Source organism: Podarcis cretensis (genome assembly GCF_951804945.1).
Source record: "Podarcis cretensis genome assembly, chromosome: 3".
NCBI lineage: Eukaryota > Metazoa > Chordata > Lepidosauria > Squamata > Lacertidae > Podarcis > Podarcis cretensis.
The window spans coordinates 123,275,145-123,299,316 of NC_137172.1; the positions used below are offsets into that span (position 1 = coordinate 123,275,145).

At 41.6% G+C, this 24,172-nt stretch overlaps 1 protein-coding gene across 4 annotated transcripts in view; it reads left to right on the top strand.

Moving 5' to 3' along the window:
* Nucleotides 1–24,172, top strand: part of EHBP1 (EH domain binding protein 1) — a 306,658-nt gene that overhangs the window by 106,153 nt on the left and 176,333 nt on the right. For all 4 annotated transcript variants that reach the window (XM_079969700.1, XM_079969702.1, XM_079969701.1 and 1 more), the window contains 2 exons: nt 4,554–4,812; nt 22,693–22,882. In XM_079969700.1, the coding sequence (XP_079825826.1) occupies nt 4,554–4,812; nt 22,693–22,882 (449 nt within the window). The remainder of the gene's footprint in view (nt 1–4,553; nt 4,813–22,692; nt 22,883–24,172) is intronic.

The window sequence follows — 24,172 nt, forward strand, 5'->3', positions numbered from 1 at the left end:
GATTCAATGTTTTCCCATCAAATGTGTTGGGTAACAGACTCTCCAACGGACAGATCTCACTCCTCTGTGACTGTAAAAGTGGATCTATAGAATCGTTATATCATATAATCTTCCGTTGTCCTATACATTCGGCTTCACGGTCCACGTTTCTGGCCCCATATTTATCGAGAATAGCTGACAGACCTCAGGAAGCCCAAATAATATACTTAGTAAACGACGAAGACTCAAGTAGATCCCTTGCAGTCGCTAGATACCTGATTAATGTCTTATTTCATAAGAGGAGAAATGGATCACTGTATGACTCTGACAGCTTAGCCAAACTTAAGAACCATCAATAAGTGCCAGAACTAAGACGCATATCCCCCAAAATCTGAGGGATTTGAATTGCGGTTGACATAGAGGGAGCTTATTGTGTATAGTTTACTTAATTGAAGTAAAATTGGTTTTATAGGGGTGTTTTAACTTGGAACTGTTTAAATTGTATTGTTTATGGATAAATTTTGATGTATTGTTTTTAGATATGGGCCAATGGCCGTAATAAACCAATCAATCAATCAATCTTTTCTGCTGTGCATGGTGGAGTTGCTAGGCTGCCTACTTCATCACCATGCCTGTGAAAAAGAAGAAGGTTCATCTCCTTCAGTTGCCCCTTTTCCTGCTGCTGCTGCCAGGAAATTTCCTGAAAGTTTTAGGACACAATGTGAAGTTGTTGGCTCTCAGGTGCTGCAGATGTCTATAATAGTGATGTGAGGAAGAAAGGAAGGAAGACGACATATTCATGCCTTTTCCTTCTCATTTTCTGAGACTTAAAGTATATCGGAGCATACACATTTTATCCCATCAGATATTGTGTTCTCTGGTATTGTACATTGAGAAAGGCACACCTCAACTTGTGACATTACATGGTATGTGATGCAAACCACAGCATCTTGGAATGCCCTTATCCATGCTAAATGTATTTGTGCAGTCTACCCTAATTACTGGGTGTAAACATAGACACTGATAATAGAATAATAGAACTGTAGAGTTGCAAGGGACCATGAAGGTCTTCTAGTCCAACCTCTGCAACACAAAACACCGCTCCCCCCACCCACCCACCTACCCACAAGGGGCCTCAGGGTATGTTATTGTGCATCACGACCCAGCCTCCCTCCTCTCTCACAACTCTGTTAAAAGCGGCATCATTTTCACTGTTTAATTTTATTTGAGTGTACAAAAGCCAGACTTGTACGTCTGTGCTATTGTATCAGATTTTTTCTTTTTCACTTTAAAAATCAACTGTGGGGGAAAACAAGGGGACCAGAACTGCCAGTCTGTGTGCAAATGTATTTGTATTTATTTATTTTATTGACTTTTTTGAAGGGGCCCCAGGAAGCGCAGCACCTCCCTCTCCCTCCCCCCCCCCCATAGCTGGGGTAAAAGCAAAGCTGACAGAGGCACTGCCAACTCTTATCCTCAACCCACACCTGACAGTCTCCCACTGCCGCCACCCTCCTCTTGGGTCTCGCCCTGGCAGTGGGTGGAGGAGGAGAGCCGGCAGGGAGGGAGGCCAGTGATTGCGCTGAGGAGACGCATGAAGCGCCCCCTCACAAAGCCCAACCGTGAGGGAGTGTGTGTGCCGTTTCTCTGCCTCCCCCTGCCTCCTGAGAGGCTGGTGGCGGCGCCTCATGCACCTCCTTCACTGCTGCTTCCCCCTCTTTCCTCACAAACCTGGTTTCTGCCTCAGCACTCCCCACCAATGGGGGGGTGAGGGAGAAAGGCCGCTTTTCTCTCTGCTCCCTTGTGGATCTGGCGGGGTTTGGGAGGGGGGAAAGAAGCAGCCCACTCACCGGGTCCTGCAACGACAGGGGCTGCTCCCTTGCTGTGTCAATGGCGGAGGCCAGCCGGGGGGCCGTGTGGTGCCTCTTCTTCTGTAAGGAGCACAAGAGGGGGACTTGGTGGTGGGAGTGGTGAAGCAGAAAAAGAATAATTGCAATGGTGATGATCATAATAAATTAAAAATAAAGCCCAGCTCCTCTTCTTCCTCTGCCTCCTCCCTAGTAAGCTGGAGCCCCACTGCTGAGCCAGCCACACTCAGGCTCCAGGCATGGTGGGGGTGGCCATGTGGTGGTGGAGGGAGGCAGGCTGAGGGAGGCGGACGGGGCAAGTGGAGGAGCCGGTGGAGACAGCGGTGGAGGGTGGAGCCGCGCTTGGCTGAGAACGAGGGGAAAGGGGGACAAGAGGCACCAGCAAATCCAGATCCCGATACAGTACTAATAGTATCAGACAAAAAACCCCTGGACATTTTGCAAAATGTCAAAAATCCATCTGGACAGAAATTTTAACCCTGAGAAAGAGGACGTGTCCAGGAAAAGCCGTACATATGGCAACCCTAGGCTACAGAAAACACAGATTCAGCATAGCAAGGGAGAAAATCTGTTGTCAATACGCTTCTGAATACCGGTTGCTAGAAACTGGAGGAGAAGCGAGAGATCTTGTGCTCATGTTCTGCTTGCTGGCTTCCTACCGGCTTCTGGCTGGCCCTCTGAGAACAAGGTGCTGGACTAGCTGGCCTGATCCAGCAGGCTCTTATTAGCCTCTTATTTGTTGATTTGATTTGAATACTGCCCTTCATCCATAGATATCAGGGCACTTCACAACATAAAAATGCAAGATAAAAAACACAAAATAAATGTTTTATGTCTTTGTGTATAATTAAATACTGTAACTCTTTGGTTAAAAAAAAGAACCTGTTTCTCCCAAACTAAAACTTTGTTTTTCTGCAAAACCTAAGGCAGGCTCACACAGCAATTCTGGGCATATTTACTCAGAAATATATCCCACTTTATTCAGTGGAGCTCACTCCCATCTAAGTGTGCCTAGGATTGCAGCCTTTAACAGTTTAAACAGCAATAGTATTTCCCTTTTAGCTTTGTTCTGGATTAGTAATACATCCCAGATTTCTGCTGTAGCTACATTTGACAGAAGGATTTAGATTAAGTAGCTAATTTTGTAAAGACCTTTGAAGATTTAAAGGACAATATAAATGTTAAGTGTTATTACAAGCGACTTGTTGTTTTGCTAGCAGCTTTCTTTATGGACGTGCTTTTCTTGCATCTTACAATTTTTTTTAAATTGCTGCATCATTCTTATGTGCTTACCTCACCTCTTAGATTCCAGTGTTTAGCATTTAATCTGGAGTGGTTTTTTATTTTAAAAAAGAAACCATCTGAAATTTTAAATGGGGCAAATATAAACAACTGCATAAATAGTTAATTCATCATTTTCTTCGTCATTCATTAATAGTTGCCACTCTAGAACTATTACGGTCCGTCTCTGTCATACTTCTGTGATAAATATTAAAGTAGGATAAAAAAGAACTTCATCTGGGGAATTGCATTATAAACAAAGCCTGCACCCCTTGAATATGCCTCCATCATTGGCTCTACTTTGAATTTCTGGCCTCTGCCACCTCCATTGTAAACTAACGGGGTGCCAGGCGCTGGCCAGAATTTTTTAGAAATTGAAAAATTTTGTGTTTTTAAAATGGACAGTATAATTTGTGAGTTTCAATCTGTCATGCCAAAAATTGGGTAAAGTCAAGTTTTGTCCATCATCCTGATTCAAAATGGTGTCTAGCAGCTAAACATCAACAAAGACCCCTGCCTTCACCTTGGGTACCCTGAGTTTGGGTACCCTGAGTTTAAGCAACAGTATCTCAATAGGTGGCTCTTGACAGATAACAATATTGAAATAACAAGCAGACAGTTATTTTCACAAAATATATACTAGCTAGAATTCTACCTTCAGAAGCAACTTAGTTAAGAGAGAATGAACAATATAAGGGTTGAGTTTGTTTGATCCTAGGCAAGTTCCTGGAGTGGATCATTTATAGGTTCTTCCATATACAGCTGGTGGGCTGCTGTTGGCTTGGTGGGCCTCATGTTGTGCAGCCCTGACTTCTGCCATCAGACATTTCTCAAGAAAACTAAAGTACTTTTTTGCATCGTTGTGGTGCACCTGTTTGCATATTATTGATTCTTCAGAGTGGCTAGTTCTGGGTCACTGTGCTGGCCTTGGACAATTTTGCACTTGGATTAAAACTCTAAGTGAACACCCAATTCTATTTTAAAAATCTCCACAAAAATGGAATCTTAAAGCAGGAAAATGGTGCTCCAGCTGGAATCTGCCCAGTGGAGTGAGTGCTTCATCTTATGGGCCCTTGGTGTCATCTGTGTTGTGTCTAGAGAGCTTAATTGCTATCCTCCTATGTCATTGATTCTGTGGGACTGTCATGCCAATCCTGGTAAGTTTTCTTTAGTAGCTTTTTCTGTACTCCACGAGTTACCAAAATGTTAACTTCTTCATCTAATCTAACCATTTCTCATAAGGCTTTATTTATCTAGAGAACCATGTAAAAATATTTACCTTATCCTACTTATAACACCTTTATGAATGCTAAATAATTTGAAACTGTTTAAATCTATTTATAGGGCTAGAAATGTGTTGGTCTCCATGACAGACTGGGAAATCTTTCCATATGAAACAACAAAAAATTATGTTGCTTTCTATAGAAACAGATATCAATGTAGCTTCATCTTCAAAACAAGAAGAATCCTACTATGATGATGACGATGAATACAACCCTTTCAAGGATGAGGAGGTTGCAGAGTATGTGAATCCTTTTGATGAGGCAGACCCTGAAATAGAAATGCTAGCCCCCGTCAAAGACTTTCCTCCTCAACCAGCAAAAAGAAAAAATATACGGCCTGTGGACATGAGCAAATACCTCTATGCTGACACATCAAAAACAGATGAAGAGGAGTTAGATGAGTAAGTACATAACTTATTTGAAGCAGTATTTGGGCATCAGTTGGGATTTTAGCACAAAGCCTTAGGGCATAAGTTATTCAAACCTGATTATTCTTCTACAATGCATAAGGAAGATCCTCCACTTAGAGAACATGAATATATTTCATCTGGTTTCATGCATTTTATTGCTATTTACAGTCAGCTTCCTTTTTCTGCTGGGATCTAAATCACTGGTTTTCATGCAGAATAATAAACTTTTCAGGGAGGTGCAAATGCTGCAAATGTTCAGGATGAACCGATTCTCAGTTCTGTCTGCAGCACCAGCAGTTGACTGATAGCCACCTTTCGGCTATTCAGATAGGGGAGAAGATTGTTGAAGCTATTCTGTGTTGAACGGTAGCCTCCAGGGCAGTGGAAGCAAAGACAGGGAGGGTAGTGGGTAGATCTGCTTTCCAACATTGTAATATATCGTCAGCTAAACTTTGCAATATGGTGGTATATTACGATGTCAGAAAGGAGGCGGGGAGGAAAAAGCAGTTGCCGGCCATGAAGAAGATTATTAGCATCACCATACACAGTTCCTGTCAAGACTGGGCAGACTGGGCGGAGTGCATCAGCTGAGGCGCCATGGAGCCGTCAGCCTCCCCGGAACCGTCAGCCGTGGCTCATCCCGATGATCTCTCACTGCACAAGTGGCAGCTACTGGGAGCCACTGTTCCACCTTTTGGTGTGCCATTTCCTGCCCTCCGCTCTGGAGATTCCTCAAGCAGGTACTTTTTGTATTTGTCCCTGGCAGGTAAATGGAAACATGGCGCTTGCGCCTCCCCCCACGTCTCGCCTGAACTTTCAGGCTCAGGAGATGCAAGCTGCCTTTGCAGGCTGTCGGGTGTCAGGATGCTGCCAGCAGCTCTCGGCTGGTTGCCCAGTTAAGTATGAGGACAAGGGAAAGTTTCTTACAGTCCTTCTTACAGGGAGAGGCTATAGAACCCAGCAACTTGGATAATGGCAGTGTCCCAAGTGAATCTCCAGCCCCCTTCTCTCCCACTTCCTCATTTGTCATACTTCATCATCATCTCTATGGATGTCGCTTAGTGCCCTCTGTCTTCGAGCTCTTTGCTCTCCTACTTTGTTTTTTTTTTTTTAATAAATTTTTTATTAATTTTCCAATTTTTAACAAACACAACAAAAACAGCATTAAAACAAACACAAAAAAATCATAATTTCTTGACCTTATTTCCATAAGCCTCTTTTCTCGGACTTCCCCATACCTTCCCCTTTTTGCATCCTTTTATTCTTAACAATTATTCAACAACCCTTTTAGCCAATTAAATATAAATTCATTCTCCTTTTCAGTTTCACCCTGAATCAAACAAAATTTACCGCTGTAATTCTACGTCTTCCTCTCCCTTAGCATTTTAGCACTCCTCAATTTTATAGTAGCTCTTAAGATATATTTTAAACTTTTTCCAATCTTCTTCCACAGTCTCTTTCTCTTGGTCGCGGATTCTGCCGGTCATTTCTGCCAGTCCCATAAAGTCGATCACTTTCGCCTGCCATTCCTCCAGCGTGGGTAGCTCTTGTGTCTTCCAATACTTTGCTAGAAGAATCCTTGCTGCCATAGTAGCGTACAAAAAGAAATTTTTATCCTTCCTCGGCACCAGCTGGCCGACCATACCCAAGAGAAATGCCTCTGGTTTCTTATGAAAGGTGCATTTAAGTACTTTCTTAATCTCATTATAAATCATTTCCCAGAAGGCCTTAATCTTTGGGCAGGTCCACCAAAGGTGGAAGAAGGTACCTTCAGTCTCTTTGCATTTCCAACATTTGTTATTGGGCAAATGATAAATCTTCGCAAGCTTGACTGGGGTCATGTACCACCTATAAATCATTTTCATAATGTTTTCTCTTAAGGCATTGCATGCCGTAAATTTAATACCTGTGGTCCATAACTGCTCGCAGTCAGCAAACATAATGTCATGACCTATGTCCTGTGCCCATCTAATCATAGCTGGCTTCACTGTCTCATCTATTGTATTCCACTTCAACAGCAAGTTATACATTCTTGATAAGTTCTTAGTATTGGGTTCTAACAATTCTGTTTCTAATTTCGATTTCTCCACCTGGAAACCAATTTTTCTGTCTTGTTTGTAGGCCTCCATTATTTGAAAATAATGGAGCCAATCCCTTACCTTGGACTTTATTTTCTCAAAACTTTGTAGTATAAATTCACCACCTTCTTGTTCTAAAATTTCAGAATATTTTGGCCAGTTAGTTCTCATATTAAGTTTCTTTACCTCCTTAGCCTCCATTGGTGAAAGCCACCTGGGAGTTTTATTTTCCAATAAGTCTTTATACCGACTCCAAACATTGTATAGTGCTTTCCTAACAATATGATTTTTAAAACCCTTATACACTTTAACCTTGTCATACCAAATATATGCATGCCAACCGAAATTATTATCAAATCCTTCCAGGTCTAGAATGTCTGCATTTTCAAGAAGTAGCCAGTCTTTTAACCAGCAGAAAGCTGCCGATTCATAATACAATCTTAAGTCCGGCAGGGCAAACCCCCCTCTTTCTTTAGAATCAGTAAGTATCTTAAACTTTATTCTGGGCTTTTTGCCCTGCCAGACAAACTTAGATATATCTTTCTGCCACTTCTTGAAACAGTCCAATTTATCAACAATTTGTAATGTCTGAAACAAAAATAACATTCTAGGCAATACATTCATTTTGATTACTGCAATTCGACCTAACAAGGAAAGCTTCAGGTTCGACCATATTTCTAAATCTTTCTTTATCTCTGTCCAGCACTTGTCATAATTATCCTTAAATAAGTTTACATTCTTAGATGTCATGTTAATCCCCAGGTATTTTACACTCTTTGCCACCGTTAAACCAGTTTCCTCTTGGAATCTCTCTCTTTCAACATTTGTTAAGTTTTTTTCCAGTACCTTAGTTTTTTGTTTATTCAACTTAAATCCTGCGACCTGACCAAATACTTGAATTAATTCTAGAACTCTTTTGGTACTAGTGTCTGGCTCTTGCAAGGTCAATACTAAATCATCTGCAAAGGCCTTCAATTTGTAATGTCTGGCTCCGACCTGAATCCCTTTCACCAGCTGGTCCCCCCTAATCATATTTAACAAAACCTCCAGGACCGATATAAAAAGTAATGGGGATATTGGGCACCCCTGCCGTGTCCCTTTTTCAATAAATAGTTCATCAGTAACCACATTATTTACAATTAACTTTGCCTTTTGCTCAGAGTAAATTGCACTTATACCATTTTCAAACTTTTGGCCTACCCCCATCCCATGGAGGTTCTTCTTCATAAATTTCCAAGATATATTGTCAAAAGCTTTCTCCGCGTCCACAAAAATTAAAACTGCCTTTGTATTAATATTCACTGTCAACATTTCTATAATGTCAATTATGTTCCTTACATTAGTAGATATATGCCTACCTGGGAGAAAGCCTGCCTGATCTTTATGAATCTCCTCCACCAACACCTTCTTCAATCTTTTTGCCAGAATGTCTGCAAATATTTTGTAATCCACATTAAGTAATGATATAGGGCGGTAGTTCTTGATCTGTTTTTTATCAACCTCAGTCTTTGGTATAAGTGAAATAAAAGCTTCTTTCCACATTTCGGGTGCCCTTTTCCCCTCTAATATCTCGTTACAAACCTCCTTTAGCGGCTGTATTATCCAGTCCTTCAAAGCTTTGTAGTTTCTGGAGGTTAATCCATCTGGCCCTGGAGATTTCCCCAATTGCATATTTTGAATGGCACCCTCTATTTCTTGTTCAGTTATTTTCTCATTTAAGACCAGCATACTTTGTTGCGAAATTTTTTGTAATCCATATTTCTTGAGAAATTCTTCCATTTCTCTTTCGTTTTCCGGCCCTTGTGCATATAATCTTCTGAAATAACTCTGAAAGCAATTGCTGATCTCATTTGGTTTAGAAATGTTCTTTCCATCCACCTCCAAACTTGTGACTGTGTTCAGTTTCTGTCTCTTCTTCAATTGCCATGATAGGAGTTTTCCACATTTATCTGCCGATTCAAATGTCTTTTGTCTCATTTGCTTAATTTTCCATTCAATCTCCTGGTTCATCAATTCCATATATTGCTTCTGATACAGTTTAATTTCTCTCAAGATCTCATGTGACTTTGGTTTAGATCTCAATTTCTTTTCACTATCTTTTATCTTTTCCAGAATCTTATCTTTCTTCTCATGCTGTTTCCTCCTTTTTAAGGAATTCTGTTGTATCAGGAAACCCCTCATCACGGCCTTACTTGCGTCCCAGATCACTCGTTTCTCCACTTCTGTCCTCAGATTTATCTCAAAGTAATCCTTCAAAGTCTTTTGGGCCTTTTGGTAAACCTCTGGATCTCTAAATAAGGTGTCATTCATTCTCCATCTAAAGGAGCCAGCTGTTGTTATTTTCATTTCCATCTTTACCGCATTATGGTCGGAGCATGTCTTAGGGCAGATTTCCACATTTTTTATCTTTGGAGCCATTCCACTAGTAATCCATATTTGATCTATTCTTGTCCAGGTCATCTGTGATTCCGAAAAGAATGTTCCCTCCCTCTCAAGAGGGTTTCTTGTTCTCCAGATGTCAATCAAGTCCAAATTGTCAGTCATTTCGAAGAAAGTCTTAGGTAATCTCCCATCCTTGGAGATCACCTGTCTTTGTGCTTTGTCCATATTTGTAGAGACGACGCCGTTCATATCCCCTAAAAGAATCACCTTATGATCCAAATAGTCCATTAATGTCTCATGCAGTTTCTTATAAAATTCTGCCTTCCCTTCATTCGGTGCATAAATTCCAAATATCATAATTTTTTCTCCTTGAATCTGTATCTCAATTGCCAAAATTCTTCCATGTTCATCTTTAAAAATCTGTTTTGGAGCCAGTTTCTCTTTTGCATAGATCACCACTCCTCTTTTCTTAACTTTATCTGATGAAATATTCTTGTCCCAATCTTTTATTTATAAGTAATCTTCTATGTGCCCTTGTCACGTGGGTTTCTTGTAAACAAATCAGATCCAGTTGTTCTCTTTTCAAAATGTGAAAAACCTCACGCCTTTTTCTGGGAAGGTTCAGTCCATTGCAGTTCCAAGTTAAAAACCGCAGAGACATTGTTGATTAGTTGCCTCCAACTGCACCCTGCAGCTGTTCTTCGTCCGTTGGTGATTTAAGTCCAAATGTCAAGTTCCCCAAGTCTGTGTCCAATGTTGAGTTTAACACTCCTTTCACCAGGTCCTCCCCGTACCTGTCCAAAAATTGTTCTTTATCTTGTACTGTTCTTATTTTAACTTTCTTTCCTTTGAAGTTAAAGGACAAACCCTGTGGAAATTCCCAACTAAAAGGTATGTTGTTCTTCTTCAGCAGGTCAACCAAACTCTTGAACTGTGTTCTCACCTCCAGAATATATTTTGGGATATCCCTGTAGATTTGCACAGAGGCGTTTTGAATCTGGAGTGTCTTCTGGTAATGCAAACTTAGTATCTTGTCTCTTTCCTCTTTAGATCTCAATGTTATCAGGCAGTCCCTTGGAATCTTCCTTCCTTGCCTTCTGCCCAATCTGAAGGCAGTTGTTATCTCAAATTCTTTTTCCTCTAGATTCACCTGCCAAAAATCTGAAATTTCTTTTGTGAGAAAGTCCACTAGGCTGTCCCCTTCACTTTCTGGAACAAGCCTAAGTCTCAAATTCTTCTCCTTACGTTGCATATCCCATAAAGACAGGGTCGCCTCATGTTGGTCAAGCCTCCTGCAAACCGGTACTAAATTTTCCTGTGTAGACTCCGCAGTAGATTTGGCTTCTTCTGCAATCTTCCTAATTGTGGCGTTCTCCTGCACCAATTTGCTTATAATCTCTGTGTTAGATGTCACGCTCTTAGTGTTCAAGTCTAGTTTTGCCGTTAAATCTGCCAATTGCTTGGTATTTTCTGTACTCTGTTTATTCAACTTTTCTAAAGATTCATTTATCTTCAATAGTGCCTGCGTCACTGACTCCATGAATGCACTTATTCCTTTTTCCTGTCCGACTGGGCCTGTTGGCAATAGTCCTGATAAAGAGCCCCTTTTCTTTTGTGCTGCTTTAGCCTTAGATCTTGTTGCTATCTCATCTGCAGGGCCACTCATGTCCCAAGGTCGTTCCCACAGGAACAGGTCTTGAATGGAAAAATCCAGTGACTTTGTTTTTAACAGTCAGTGTTGCAACTGTTACCTTCAGCCCTCTAGAGGGAGCCAAGATATCCAATAAGCAAAGAAACAAAGAGTCCAAAAACCCTCAGAGGGAAAAAGTTACTAAGAAACGTCTTTTCAGTCTTTTTAGTTGCAACAGTATTGTTTCTACAGAATCTCAGGCAATTGTATCTAATAAAGTCCCCACTTTGCAACACATCTGACAGTTCCCTGTCAAAGTGCTTCACCCAGACAGTCCGTTCCCAAAGTCAGAGGCTGCAGCAAATTGTCCCTTAAATTTTTTTCCTGCAGGTTTCCTTTTCTTCTTCTTCCCCCCCCCCCGTTCCTGCTTACTAGAGGGGGGATTAAACTCAATGCTAGGGTTAGTCCTTTCAAAAGTTCTCCATAAATTTATCAATTACAGCTTCCTGGATCCGTTGCTTTAGCAATCATACAATCCGGGGGAGGCAGACTTCCTTTATTTACCGTCCCCACTTTCGGCCAAATTTTAAGATTTTAATTTAAAATCCCGATAAAGTTGCCAATCCTACTCACGGGAATCTCTTTTCAGTCCAAATTCTCAGGAAGGAATCGGCGCTCTCCGTCAATGGCGATGCGGCTTCACTCCACGGGCTGGGTAGCGACTCTCAGCTCCGCGCACCCCCGATGCTCCTCCGGAGCCTTTAAAAAGGTTCTTTTGCAGTAAAGGGGGGCGCAAAAAGTGCCCACCGAGTCTCCTTGTTCACAGGCTTCCGCGCCTGTGATTTTAGGGGTCCCCGCTTCGCCGTAGCGGTCAGACCCGAACTCGTGGAGCAGCCCCTTCTCCGGAGATCAGAGAAAGAGCCGCCATTAGCGCTGGCGCCAACCGGAAGTCCCCTTTGCTCTCCTACTTTGAAGGCTCACCAGGTTCTGGGAGATAGTAGGTCTGGGATGCTTTCTAATGATAACGTGTCAGCCAGCTGCTGCTCTGGCTCTCACATTATTTCCCAACTTTCCCCCACATCTGCCTCTGAGCTGCAACCTCCCGCAAACCACTGTTGTACAACTATACTGTCTTCCTCTTCCTCTTCCCTGGAAGGGTCTGGATGGGGTGGTGGTCTCCACCATTCCTCCTCCTCTGCCCAGTCCCTGACACTGGGTGGGCATTGTGGCGTCTGGGGATTCTCAATACATTGATCAGAAATTCTAAAATCACTCTCACGCCTAGCAGTGGGAAGGACTCCTAGCTATTATGAATAAAATAATGCTCCTCTTACTTCGGGGGTGGGGAACTTCCAGCCCACAGGGCTAATCAGGCCCAACATAGGGCTCTGTTTAGCCTGCTGGGCTGTTTTCCCAAAACCATGCCCACGTGTCCCACACCTGACATCATATGCAGTGTCATGTGTGGGGCATTTTGAGGGCTAGTTGAGTCAGGACGAGGACGATCCCTTGGAGGGCTTCAGTGAGTTTGGTGGGGGGCTCTGCCAGAGGGAAGCTCCTAGCAGAAATCCAGAGTGGAGGCTTGCTATCCTGTTTCTTTGTCACAATCAATCCCATAGTGAGCTCTCTTGCCCCAGCCAATCCCACTGGATCCTCTGGCTTGGAGGAACCACTCATGAGTGAACACGTTCCGTTATAGCCAGAGGTTGGCAGCAATCTACAATCTCTTTGCAGGAGTTTGAGACACACCCATCTCCCAAGTCCAGGAGAAGAGAAGAGAGCGCCTGCAGAAATGCCCCCTACCCAGCCCCTTCAGTATTTAAGCCAGAAAGGGAGGGAGCCAAGGGTTGGATCAACTTTCCATGGCTCTGAGCTAGCTAGGAAACCTACATTCTTTAGCAGAGGGATTACCAATGCCTGAATTGCAAAGTAACAAATCAGGGATTAGCAACATGTATCGCCTGAAGTGTCTGAAGTACTTACATATTGTAGTATTATAACAATTATAATCTTTAGAAAGAATTCTGCACCTAATCTCAGTTCTTTAGAAGCTGGGAGCCAGGACAGGTGGGTAGAGACTTAAAAGTGTGTTTCCAGTTGTTCATTGGCAAGGGAGGAAGTCTGTCATAGCTGATCAGCTGATTGACAGAGCAAGCCTACTGAATTGGTTGCTCTACAGAGTTTCCCATGAAGAGCTCCTTAGCGCAGCCAATCCCTGCAGAAAGTAGGGCTTGAGGTCACTGCCTATCAGCTGATAGGTGGTAACTTCATTCCTCACTTGACTCTGATTTTCTGTAATACAAACAAATTGATTTGTCATCTGATATCACAGTAGCCTGTTTGGCCAGGGTCCAGCCTGCCAGCCTGTTTTCCTCAGCACTCCACGGGTGGTCAGAGAGAGGCTTCCATGGGCAATGGATTCCACAAGATTAGAACATCTGTAGAGGAGGCCCTGCTGCACCATCCCAATAAGGGCAGCTGTGAGTTTGCATTGGTGAGGGGGCTGCCCACTTTTTTATATATGACTTCTCTCCCCACTTACTAGTCCCCAAATCAACAGCCTTGTATAAAAATTATTTTTATCGAAGTACTCATCAATTTAAGCATGTGAACGAGATTTGAATATGCAAAATGTAAGACTAAAACATCAAGGAATAATTATTCATATAAGAAAAGATCAACTAACTATAAGTACAGAATTGACAGCATCTTCAAAAGGTGCATAGCTTTTGATTTTCAGGTATTGAAACGCAGTACAATATTTCTGGAGAACATTCAGTAGCCCTTGTAAGTTCATTTGGGCCTGTCTTACTCATAGTGCACCATAAACTGCCCAACAGTTAAAAAAAAAGTATTGCATTGTTCAGAATTTTAGAGGGTAGAACTGTCTACAGATAAGGTCCAATCTATTTATAAGATGCTTGTGTTATCACCAAATTACTGTTGTGAGTGGAAGCTCAATCGAGGTAAGACTGTTAGTAGGCGATTCCCTAGACCAGATGAACAGAAGGTTGTCAGATCTTGATGGGGTTATACTCCATCTGAAGGAGCGGGTACATAGCTTGGGGGTACTTCTGGATCCACTGATGTCACTTGAGGCTCAGGCGGCTTCAGTGATGCAGAGTGCCTTACTTCAGCTTCAGCTGGTGACCCAGCTGCACCCTGTCTGGACCAGGATAACCTTACCTCTGTTGTCTATGTTCTGATTAGACTACTGCAAAGTGTTATACATGGGGCTGCCTCTTAATACAGTTCAGAAACTTCAGCTGGTGCAGGTTCAGCTGCCAGGTTGCTCACCGGAACAAGACATATAACGCCAGTGCAACTGCACTGGCTGCCCATTAGTTTCTGGGTTCAATTCAGAGTGCTGGTTTGGAGCTATAAAGCCTTAAATGGCTCAGGACCATAATACCTCATAGACCACCTCTTCTCATATGAACTGACCTGGACACCGCAATTATCATCTGAGGCCCTTCTTCATATGCCTCCTCCATGAGAGGTCCAGAGGGTGACAACACGAGAAAGGGCCTTTTCTGCAGTGGCTCCCCATTTGTGGCCTGCTCTCCCCAGGGAGGCCTTCCTTGCATATCTCTAGGCATTAGGTGAAAACATTCCTCTTTCCTCAGGCCTTTGGCTAATTAAACAATCTATGGCCTTTTTGACTAAGGAGGGGGTTGTTGTTTTGTTTGTTACTATGCTATGTATTTTAGTGTTTTTATACTGTAAAACTGTGATTCTCGGCTAAAGGCGGTATATGAATTTATTTATTTATTTAAATTATGATTTGCAGTCACTATTCTTATATTGCATACATTTAAGCTCTGATTGAATAGTCATACACTTTCCTTTTTGCATTTCATTGCTATTTAACTCAAACATTTACACCTCCCCCCTTGCACCAATGTGTAAATGAACTGAGGGCTACACTTCCTGAATCCAATCTAGTGAACTTTAGTCTATGAAATTTGTTGATCCTTAAGGTGCCAGAAGACTCTTTGTTGTTTCAGATAAAGCCTTGTATCACTGATAAATAAACAGAAAAGCTGGAGAGCAAATATTTAAAGGTGCAGGTTTTTAAAGAAAGAACTCCCCTACTTTTCTTTTCAGTAGGTAATGACCGGTTTTCAGTAGCCTTTAGTCAGTGTTTGTAAGTTATCCTCAGGTCAGATTATTGGGCCTTTGTGTCTGTGGAAGTGTGTGTGTATGTGTTGGTCATGGCATGAAGGTCCTTACAGAATCTCATGAAGTCAGTGCTTCCTTTCTTAGAAATTCACCAAGAATGAACCAACCTTACAGATGCCTTGGAGACAAATCCCTGAGTAGTTGTTGCTGATAATGTAATATGAAAAAAGCTGGTGTGGGCTATTACAATAAGAGGGTGTGAAGGAATTACACAATAATATTCATGCTTTGGGATAGTGGATGCCATAGCATTTAAAGGTCTGGTCGGGGTGACCTCCCGTTGCTCGGTCCCAGCTCCTGCCAACCTAGCAGTTGGAAAGCAGGGGGGAAAGGTAAACAGCATTTCCGAGCACTGCTCTGGTTCGCCAGAAGCGGCTTAGTCCTGCTGGCCACATGACCTGGAAGCTGTACGCCGGCTCCCTCGGCCAGTAAAGCGAGATGAGTGCCGCAACCCCAGAGTCGTTCACAACTGGACCTAATGGTCAGGGGTCCCTTTAGCTTTACCTTTTCTTCGTTGCTCTATTCATATAATTTATTTGATTGTTTTTTTACCTACTATTCATTTCAAGGTGATTATATTTGAGTACTTTAAAATAAGGTTACCAGATTTTTTCAATGAATCCAGGGACACTTTTCAACTTCAGTGAAATTCAGTGGATTTTGTCTGGGGACTGCTTTGTAAATCCAGGGACTGTCCCCGGGAAATGGGGACGTCTGGTAACCTTACTTTAAAATGTAAACCAAGTCTTCCTTTTTAATATATTGATCAGATTTATTCTGCACTTTTTTCTGTGCAGGTTTTTTTAAACCCTGTGTTCCAAATGCTAGCACATTTCACATATATAAGCACACTAAAATGACAGCAAATACAATAAAATACATTGCCATAGATGCAGACATGACAGATTAAAAAAACAAAAACCAACCCTTCAAATGAAAACAAGAAGCTGACAGTATAAAAGAAAATTATCAACTGATAGAAAACAGCAACAGACTTTCACTGGTCTACTTTAATAATTTGTAAATCTCTTTGAGAGGTTTTTTTTACAATCAAGAGGTACATACATTTTATACTTACTGTCATACGATAGTTGTTCTAATTGATTAGAGCAAAATGGTAGATTTGAAAATTTTGTTGGAAAAGCAAATGTATAGCTTTTATGTCCTCCTAACTGTATTTGGGTATGTGTGTCTGGAGTCCTGAGATGGAATTCCTGTTAGAGAAAGAGCAGTAAGTCCTGAAGTTAGGCTATTTGTGCAAAGTGCTCTTTTTTTCACAATTCCAGTCACCAAAGTTCCCATTTGAGTGCTGTAAGTGTTTATGACAGGAGACAAGAAAGATAAAGCCCTTTCTATTGAGTTTCTGTTTGAGGTTTGTGTTGGTGTGCTGTGATGAGGTCACAGTTAGTCTGAAGCCTATGAGGAGGTGTTCTGCAGGATGCAATGAGTTTTCTCCTCCATTGAATTCAGTGCATGTTTTGAAATATCTCTGAAGTCTGTGTTACATTACTTTGGTGTTGGAGGCAGGTTTGGGATCTGAGGGACTCTCGGATTTTTTGTGTATCTGCTCCTGCCTGTTACAACCATGACACTCCCATGATTCTGCCCCCGATTTGATTACTACACCAGCAGAGTTCCATACATCAGTGTAGTGCTGTTCTAGTATAACCATGAAGTTTCCCTGCTGTACCGCCACTAGTGGAAGTGTATGTGGGTTATGTCAGTGTAGAAGTGTAGGATACGCCCATATCCTATGACTCACCTAGGAGGCATATATCGAGAATGGGATTTAATTCTTAATGTGTGATTTCTGCACTGGTTGCAGAAGTAGTTAAAGGGCAACCTTTTCCCATCGCCACTCCTTCAGTTATATTAATGAATGGAGAGGTGGTTAAAATTGTTTTAAAGTTGTATCCGTAGAACTGGAAGATGATAGATTTCCAGATGAATTTATTGTACAATATTTAATATGATAAAGTACCCCAGAGAGAAGTATAAGGTGGGAAGCATGGAGACAAAGCTTTGAATTTAAAATTGGAGCTTAATAATCCTGTGTTGAGGTAGTGTCTCCCTGCTCCCTCTCTAAACAGGCAGAGCTCCAAAGGATCCAAGGACATGTTCCATTGCAGGTCAAGTTCATCTGAGAGGTTGCCGTAAAAGATTAGACCAGAGAAACACCATAAATGAGGAAAATAGTTCCCCTTGAAACTGACAATTTATTGTTAGGCAGTTTGTTTGTTTAGTAACCCACAGTTCTTCTCTGTGTGTATACAGTTGCCTGATTCAGAGACTTACTGTGTACCAGGATTCAATTAAAATAAGAGCAAATGAGTTTCAGATGAAATTAGTGCATTGTATTAATATATGTATTTCTGCCAGATTTCAAAGCCCCCCCCCCCCAACCTTAGGTTTCTGCTGAAGGAGGAAAAGCACGAAATGGGACGCAGTTCATTATGTACCAAAACATTTATTTATAATTTGTTCTTTCTTTGTTCTCTCAAAACAATGATTCTAATCTTCTCAATCTTTTTTCACAGAAGTCTCTCCATATCTCTTATCATTTTCATCATGCGTCTCTGGATCATCCTATTTTTCCTACTATATGTCTGTTTTAAGATGGGGTGACCAGCCTTGCCTGCAATATTCAAGATGAGGGAAATCCCTTTGGTCTATGGGATGGCACGCTGGCCCTTTCAGTATTTCTTTCCATCTCATTCATTGTGCATGCACTCATTTTGCTTGTGTAGCTGTTGGTTGAATGGAGAAGTATTAAAGAAAGTTGTATGAAAAAGAGAGCTTGTGAAGGTTGCTTTTTATCACAGGCAAAATATGTTAATCGTTAAGGTTGTCATCATAAACTCTAATATTGTATCTAAGCAAATAATATAATTTGGTTATACATCTGTTTTCTCAAATCCAAAACCTTACACCCAGCTCCTTGAAGTGTATGATACTGACTTTGGTGGTACTGAGGGGTGTGTGTGTTTGTGTATAATGAGACTTATTTAATAAATCTAATGTGCTAAAACTTCTTGAGAGAGTTGTAATCCCTTTTCTTGGAAGTGCTTCTTTGCTGATGCCAGTTTCTTTATTGTTGTTCCTGCTGCTGCTGCTGCTGCTGCTGCTGCTGCTGCTGCTGCTGCTATTCCTGTAGCTCTGGCCCCCTTACTCAAGGCAACTAAGTGTTAGCTGTGAGAAATCCCCAGTACATGTTGGTTCTCAAATTCCAAGACTGCAGAGGGTCAGGTAGTTCATTGTCAAAATATACGTAGCATCTTGGTTAACTCTTTCAGAAAAAAAGAAAGTGGGGTAGTAGCTTGTAGAACAAAAGAAAACATTGTGACCTCCCATATATAATGTTTTGCCCTTGTCCTTATCATTTTTTCATCTTAACTTTTACCTTCCTTTGAACTCCCTTAATGTTTGAAGACAGCTCAACCAGATTGTCAGCAAAATTAAATGATTGACAGGTAGTCTTGAATCTTCTATTCCAAGCAGAATACCATTCTTTTTCCACCTTTGTCTTCAGCAGAACACGTCTCTTTTGTTTGTTTTGACATCACCTTAAGCTTTGATTTGGTCCGTGTTTTTTGTGTTTGATGGGTGCTGACGTGAGAACCCCTCAAAGGTGCTTTCACTTTGCAACCTAGTTGTTTTAGTTTCTCCTTTCATTTATTTATCTAGATCGACATCTTCTCCTTGCAATAAACAACAGCAGCCCCCTTTGTAGAGCAGTTAATGAATTAGATTGGGCTGGAACTTGTTTCAGTGCCTCTCTCCTTTCTCCTGTTTCCAAAAGTCCAGATATATCATTACCAAACTTCACTCTTTAACTTACTTTTTTCTGTCAAAGGCTTGTTCCTATGTAGTTTTTTAAAAAAGCCTGTAAGGGCAAGAAGAGATTGGAAATGCATTAATATTCTAAAAAATGTGTTTGTTAAGAGTATTCATATTCCGCCTTTCTAGCTCAAAAATTAAACTACTCAAGACAACCTACAGCAAGAAATTGCTAAAATAGCACACATAGTGGATAAAACCAGTATAAAGGTAAAGGTAAAGGTACCCCTGCCCGTATGGGCCAGTCTTGACAGACTCTGGGGTTGTGCGCCCATCTCACTTAAGAGGCCAGGGGCCAGCGCTGTCCGGAGACACTTCCGGGTCACGTGGCCAGCGTGACATCGCTGCTCTGGCCAGAGCCAGAGCCAGAGCCGCACACAGAAACGCCGTTTACCTTCCCGCTGGTAAGCGGTCCCTATTTATCTACTTGCACCCGGAGGTGCTTTCGAACTGCTAGGTTGGCAGGCGCTGGGACCGAGCAGCGGGAGCGCACCCCGCCGCAGGGATTCGAACCGCCGACCTTTCGATCGGCAAGTCCTAGGCGCTGAGGCTTTAACCCACAGCGCCACCTGCGTCCCAAAAAAACCCAGTATAGACCTAAAAAATTATACAAATGGAGAGACCAGCAGGAAAATATCCAGTCTGAAGGACAAAGGCTGTCTAAATAAAAACATATGCTGCAGGAGGCAATATGTCAACACACAGGGGTTGGGGAAAACATTTTTAGAACTGTAAGGATTGTTCAAAATGCTATTATTATTTTTAAGTGAATGAAACTAGGGCTTCAAAATGATACTAATTGGACTGAAGGCTCTACCGAGAACAATGAGATTTGATTGAGAGTGCTCTGCTTGTGTTAAAACTATAGTTGCTTCTGGAGAGAATTTGGTCTGGAGGTATAGGATTAGATCCATAGATGTCTTTCCGTGAATGCAAGGCTCTTCAGTCAAGCAGAGGCTACTGCAAATAGAGGAGGGGATGTGCTTTTGGATGATTTTGCATTCCCTCCCCATGCTATTCTCCACACTGTTCCAGTGTATCCCCAACCTCTGGAGCAGATTGGGTGGGTGGACTGGAGGACAGGATAATTATGTGATCATTGCCTCCTCCCTACAATGGTAAAAGCCCTCTCTGGATCAAATAGTTTTCTGCAAATTGAAGGACAACTTTGGGTCTATTGCATACCAGATGCAGTTTATATCTTCTAATAAAAATTCAAGCTAGTTGAGTTATTTTCATATGTTCGACAGTGATATTTTGAGCTTTTAGTAAACAACTTATTATTTTCAGTCCACGTTACTCTTCTGTTCAGATGAATACAGTTTACACTAGCAATACAGTATTACATAACTCTGTACTGAACGTGTGCAAATTCATTCAGATGTACAAAAAATGAGACTTGCTTGATGGTATCCAAGGAATTTGAAGCAGGAGATTTTTTAATGGTTTTTAAAATGCTAAACAGCATATGCATTTCCCCCTCTAACAACCTGAGTTTAAACAGAATTAGATGTGAACTTGTGGGAACATGATGGTAGTCATTGTTATTGGCATCTGTCTGTCTCAGGATGCCATGGAGGAGTGTTTGATGTGAAGTCAAACAATTGGAGAGTTAAAGGCTGTAGAGACCAATAAGGAAGAAACATGTTTTGTTGCAGATGAAGGCACGCGGTTGCGCTGCTGCAGGTGCACCATGGCGTGTCTTAGTTCTGCACTCCTCCCAGGGGTCATTCCTCCTCTGGTCACTGCTATGGACACATGGCCTGGCGGACTGCCTGTCTCCAGGCACTGCAGTTATATTCAAGAGATTCCCACACGGTGGGGTTGATGTTTCCAGCCGTCATGTCTCGTTTGTGGACATCTTTATAACACAGAGTTGGTCTGCCAACTCCTTGTAGAGCACATCCTTGGGGATCCTGCCATCTTCCATTCTGTGGACATGTCCAAGCCACAGAAACAAACAACAAAATAAATATGAGATTAGGTACCCTAATCAATAATACTTGAGGGAAACATCAGGCTCTTCGATCAACGTAATCACAAAACTTAGCAGTTTTCTCTTTTCTCTTTCTCCTGTAATTGGTAAGAAAAAAGCAGGAAGGCTGCTACAATCCTACTCCATGCCAGAGTAAAACCACATCTGCCTTGCCAAACCATTAAACTGTAGCTACCAAAGAGGAGGGCCTACAGGTAACCTCAAAAAATCATTCTAATCTTTCCTGGGCTCAATACATTAGCCCACACAATAAAAATATAAACTAATGGAACATTAAGCCAGAAAAGGTTTTGTGCGCGTGTACTTGTTTGTGTGTATGTTTATTGTGTATGTAACAGGTGCAGTGTGATCCTACACATGTCTACTCATAAGTAAGTTCCAGTTCAGTGAGGCATTCCATATTAAGCAGGTTTAGGATTCTACCATTTAGGATTCTACCCTTAAGCTACACTCAGGATTAAGCTTCACTGGACAGGTTTCTGAATAGACATGTATAATATTGCACTATAAGTTATCGTATTACATTTCCATTCAGTCTTCCATTATTATGTAACTAAAAGAGATCCTTGACATATTAAATTATATGCATATTGAAACTTCACTCTTCAGACAAAACTAAGGTTCTTTAATTAATAATCAATATTAATTTTAATCTGTTTGGTATTTTAACTATGTTTTATAGCCCTTGGACTAGTAGAATTCATGCCAAACTCCTGAGTTATGGAATCTCTCCTTCAGATTCCCTAAAACTAGACCAAATTACTGCTCAAAGACTGATCCACCAAAGACTGGATGACATCGATCTACAGCGAAATTACATGCTGGGGGGAGGTGTTTGTTTGCCTCAGAACATTGGTATCACATTAACTTACTGCGTTCCATCATACCTCTCCTCCCTTTCGACTGTTGCCCATAGACTGGCCTTCACTAAAGCGAGGTTCAACGTTTTTCCCTCCAATGTCCTGAGACATAGATTCTCAAAGGGCCAAGCCCCCGCCATGTGCGAATGTGATAAGGAGACACCGGAGTCGCTCCAGCACATTATGTTCACTTGCCCCCTGTTTAATGTGCCACGGGCAAATTTGTTGGGATTAATCATACAGAAACTAGAGGGCACCCCACCAAAATTCCACCTTGCCCAATTCTTGCAGGATAAGGATACTCATACGACCCTGAAAGTGGCAAGGTTCCTGGTCGCTGTCCTTACCCAAAAGCGACGCCAAGGAGCACTACAAGCTAACTAAGGCGTAGTATGCCATTCTATTCTATAGTATTTTATTGTTATAGTGGTGCTTTAGTGGCTGTTTTTCCCACGTGCACAAGTTATTTATGTGTCGTTTTTACCTGTATGGGCCTATGGCCGTAAATAAAATTACTTACTTAACTATGTTTTAAGCAATTGTTGTTTTCCCCCCCTTAATTTTCTTGTTTTATTTTTTTGTAAACAGCTGTGAGGTTTTTTTTTAAACAATCAAGTGGTATATAAATGTCAGTAAATAAATTAATAAGAGGCTCATTTGAATTTGGTGGCTGCAGATTGCTTAGTTCTGGATATTCTGTTAGCAGTAGGCATGCTTTCGCTCTTCAGGGTCTAGGGGCTTTATGGTTTGTTTTTTAGAGTGGTGGTGAACTAGCAGCACAATCAGTGAGGCCATGGCTTTGTTGTTTCCAAAGTTAAATGAGTTTTGAATCACTTGTGAAAACAATTGCCTTCTAAAAATTATGTTGAAAATGCAAATAAATTCATTTCTCTTTTTTTTAATTAGATCAAATCCATTTTATGAACCAAAATCAAGTTCTGCTTTTAATAGTCAAGGTACTCTGCTACAAGAAATGGACAGGAAGAGAAGAAGAAAAGCTCCTGAACCACCAATTCTCTCACCAAAGACAGAAGTGGAAACAAGTGAGAACAAGTCAGCTATTTGTGCACTGAAGGAGCTTTCCTCTTCTCCCAAGGTATGTAACTGCCATGTTACCAGTGTTTATAAATGCTTACTAAAAACTGAAATTCCTCTTGTATTTCACACATGGTATCTGTCAGGTGTGGGGGTGGTTGCTCGCGAGTAACCAGGCAGGACTCCGACCTGTCTTTTACAGGTTTTATTGGTGCAAACTATTTACAGTGTAAAACTCCAAAGTTCATGTCCGTCTTAGTCGCTTGCAGATTCCAGGAGTGGCCCCTTCCAGTTTCTTCCCCAACGTAAGAATTTAGACACCCCAAATCTCCGCCTCCCCTCTGCTCAAGCTGGGCAACGGAAACAGCATGTCTGTTTCCTGGCCAGCCAGGCTAGGTGAGGCGCTTGGGCTCTCAGTAGCATCTTTGAGCCCTCCCCTTGCCCGGCTACCCCCTTCCCCCTCTGCTTCACTGGAGGTGTGGCTTTCCCCATCGAGAGGCTCTCTCTATTCCCCTGCCCCCCTCCCCTGTTCCGATGGCAGTCCCCTGACAGTATCCTTCTCTGTTAGTACATAAGTGGTTTCCGTTTATCTTCACTCCGATTATCTTCACTCTCCATGGGCAGAGCCAAGATTTTTAAAACTTCAATGGTTACATAAGTGCACAGCTGGCCCAAGTAGTTGTTCTGTGTTCCCCAGAATATGCATGACTTGTTTCTGCAGAAAGCTCTGAACATGGACCACAAATCATGTGAAGATATATTTAATGAATAGCAGATTTTGCAAAGCTTTTCTGTGAAAGTAGTATGAAACGATGCACCCTAAAGCAGTCCTGTGTGCACTGATATTGGAATTGGCCCCACTGAGCATAGCAAGACTTCCTTCAGAATAACTATGCTTAGGATTGCACAGATAGACCATTTTTTTTCTTTTTTAAATAAATGAGCTTTTCACTATGAGAAAGAAAAGGCAAGTTTAAGGAAAAAACCACTTGAGTCAGGTGCCAAGCACATCCTGGTAGGAAATACAGGACATCTTACCATAATTTCAAAATATATTTTCTGCATTGTTTGTAGAGCCAAATGCAACAAATCCATAATTTTTAAAGCATATGAAACTATTAAATGCTATAACTTAATAAGTTTATGGTTTGTATATATTTCAAAAATTGATGGAATACAAACAAATTTGAATTATTATATTTGTTACTTTTTAGGCTGGATCTAAGACCATATTGTAAACCAAGAAGCTTCTATGAGCAAAATAACTTGTGCAGATTGAGGAAATCTCCATATATTTGCCTATTTAAATCATCTGCTCTGTTTTCACGTTCTTGTTTCTATTATTCTTACA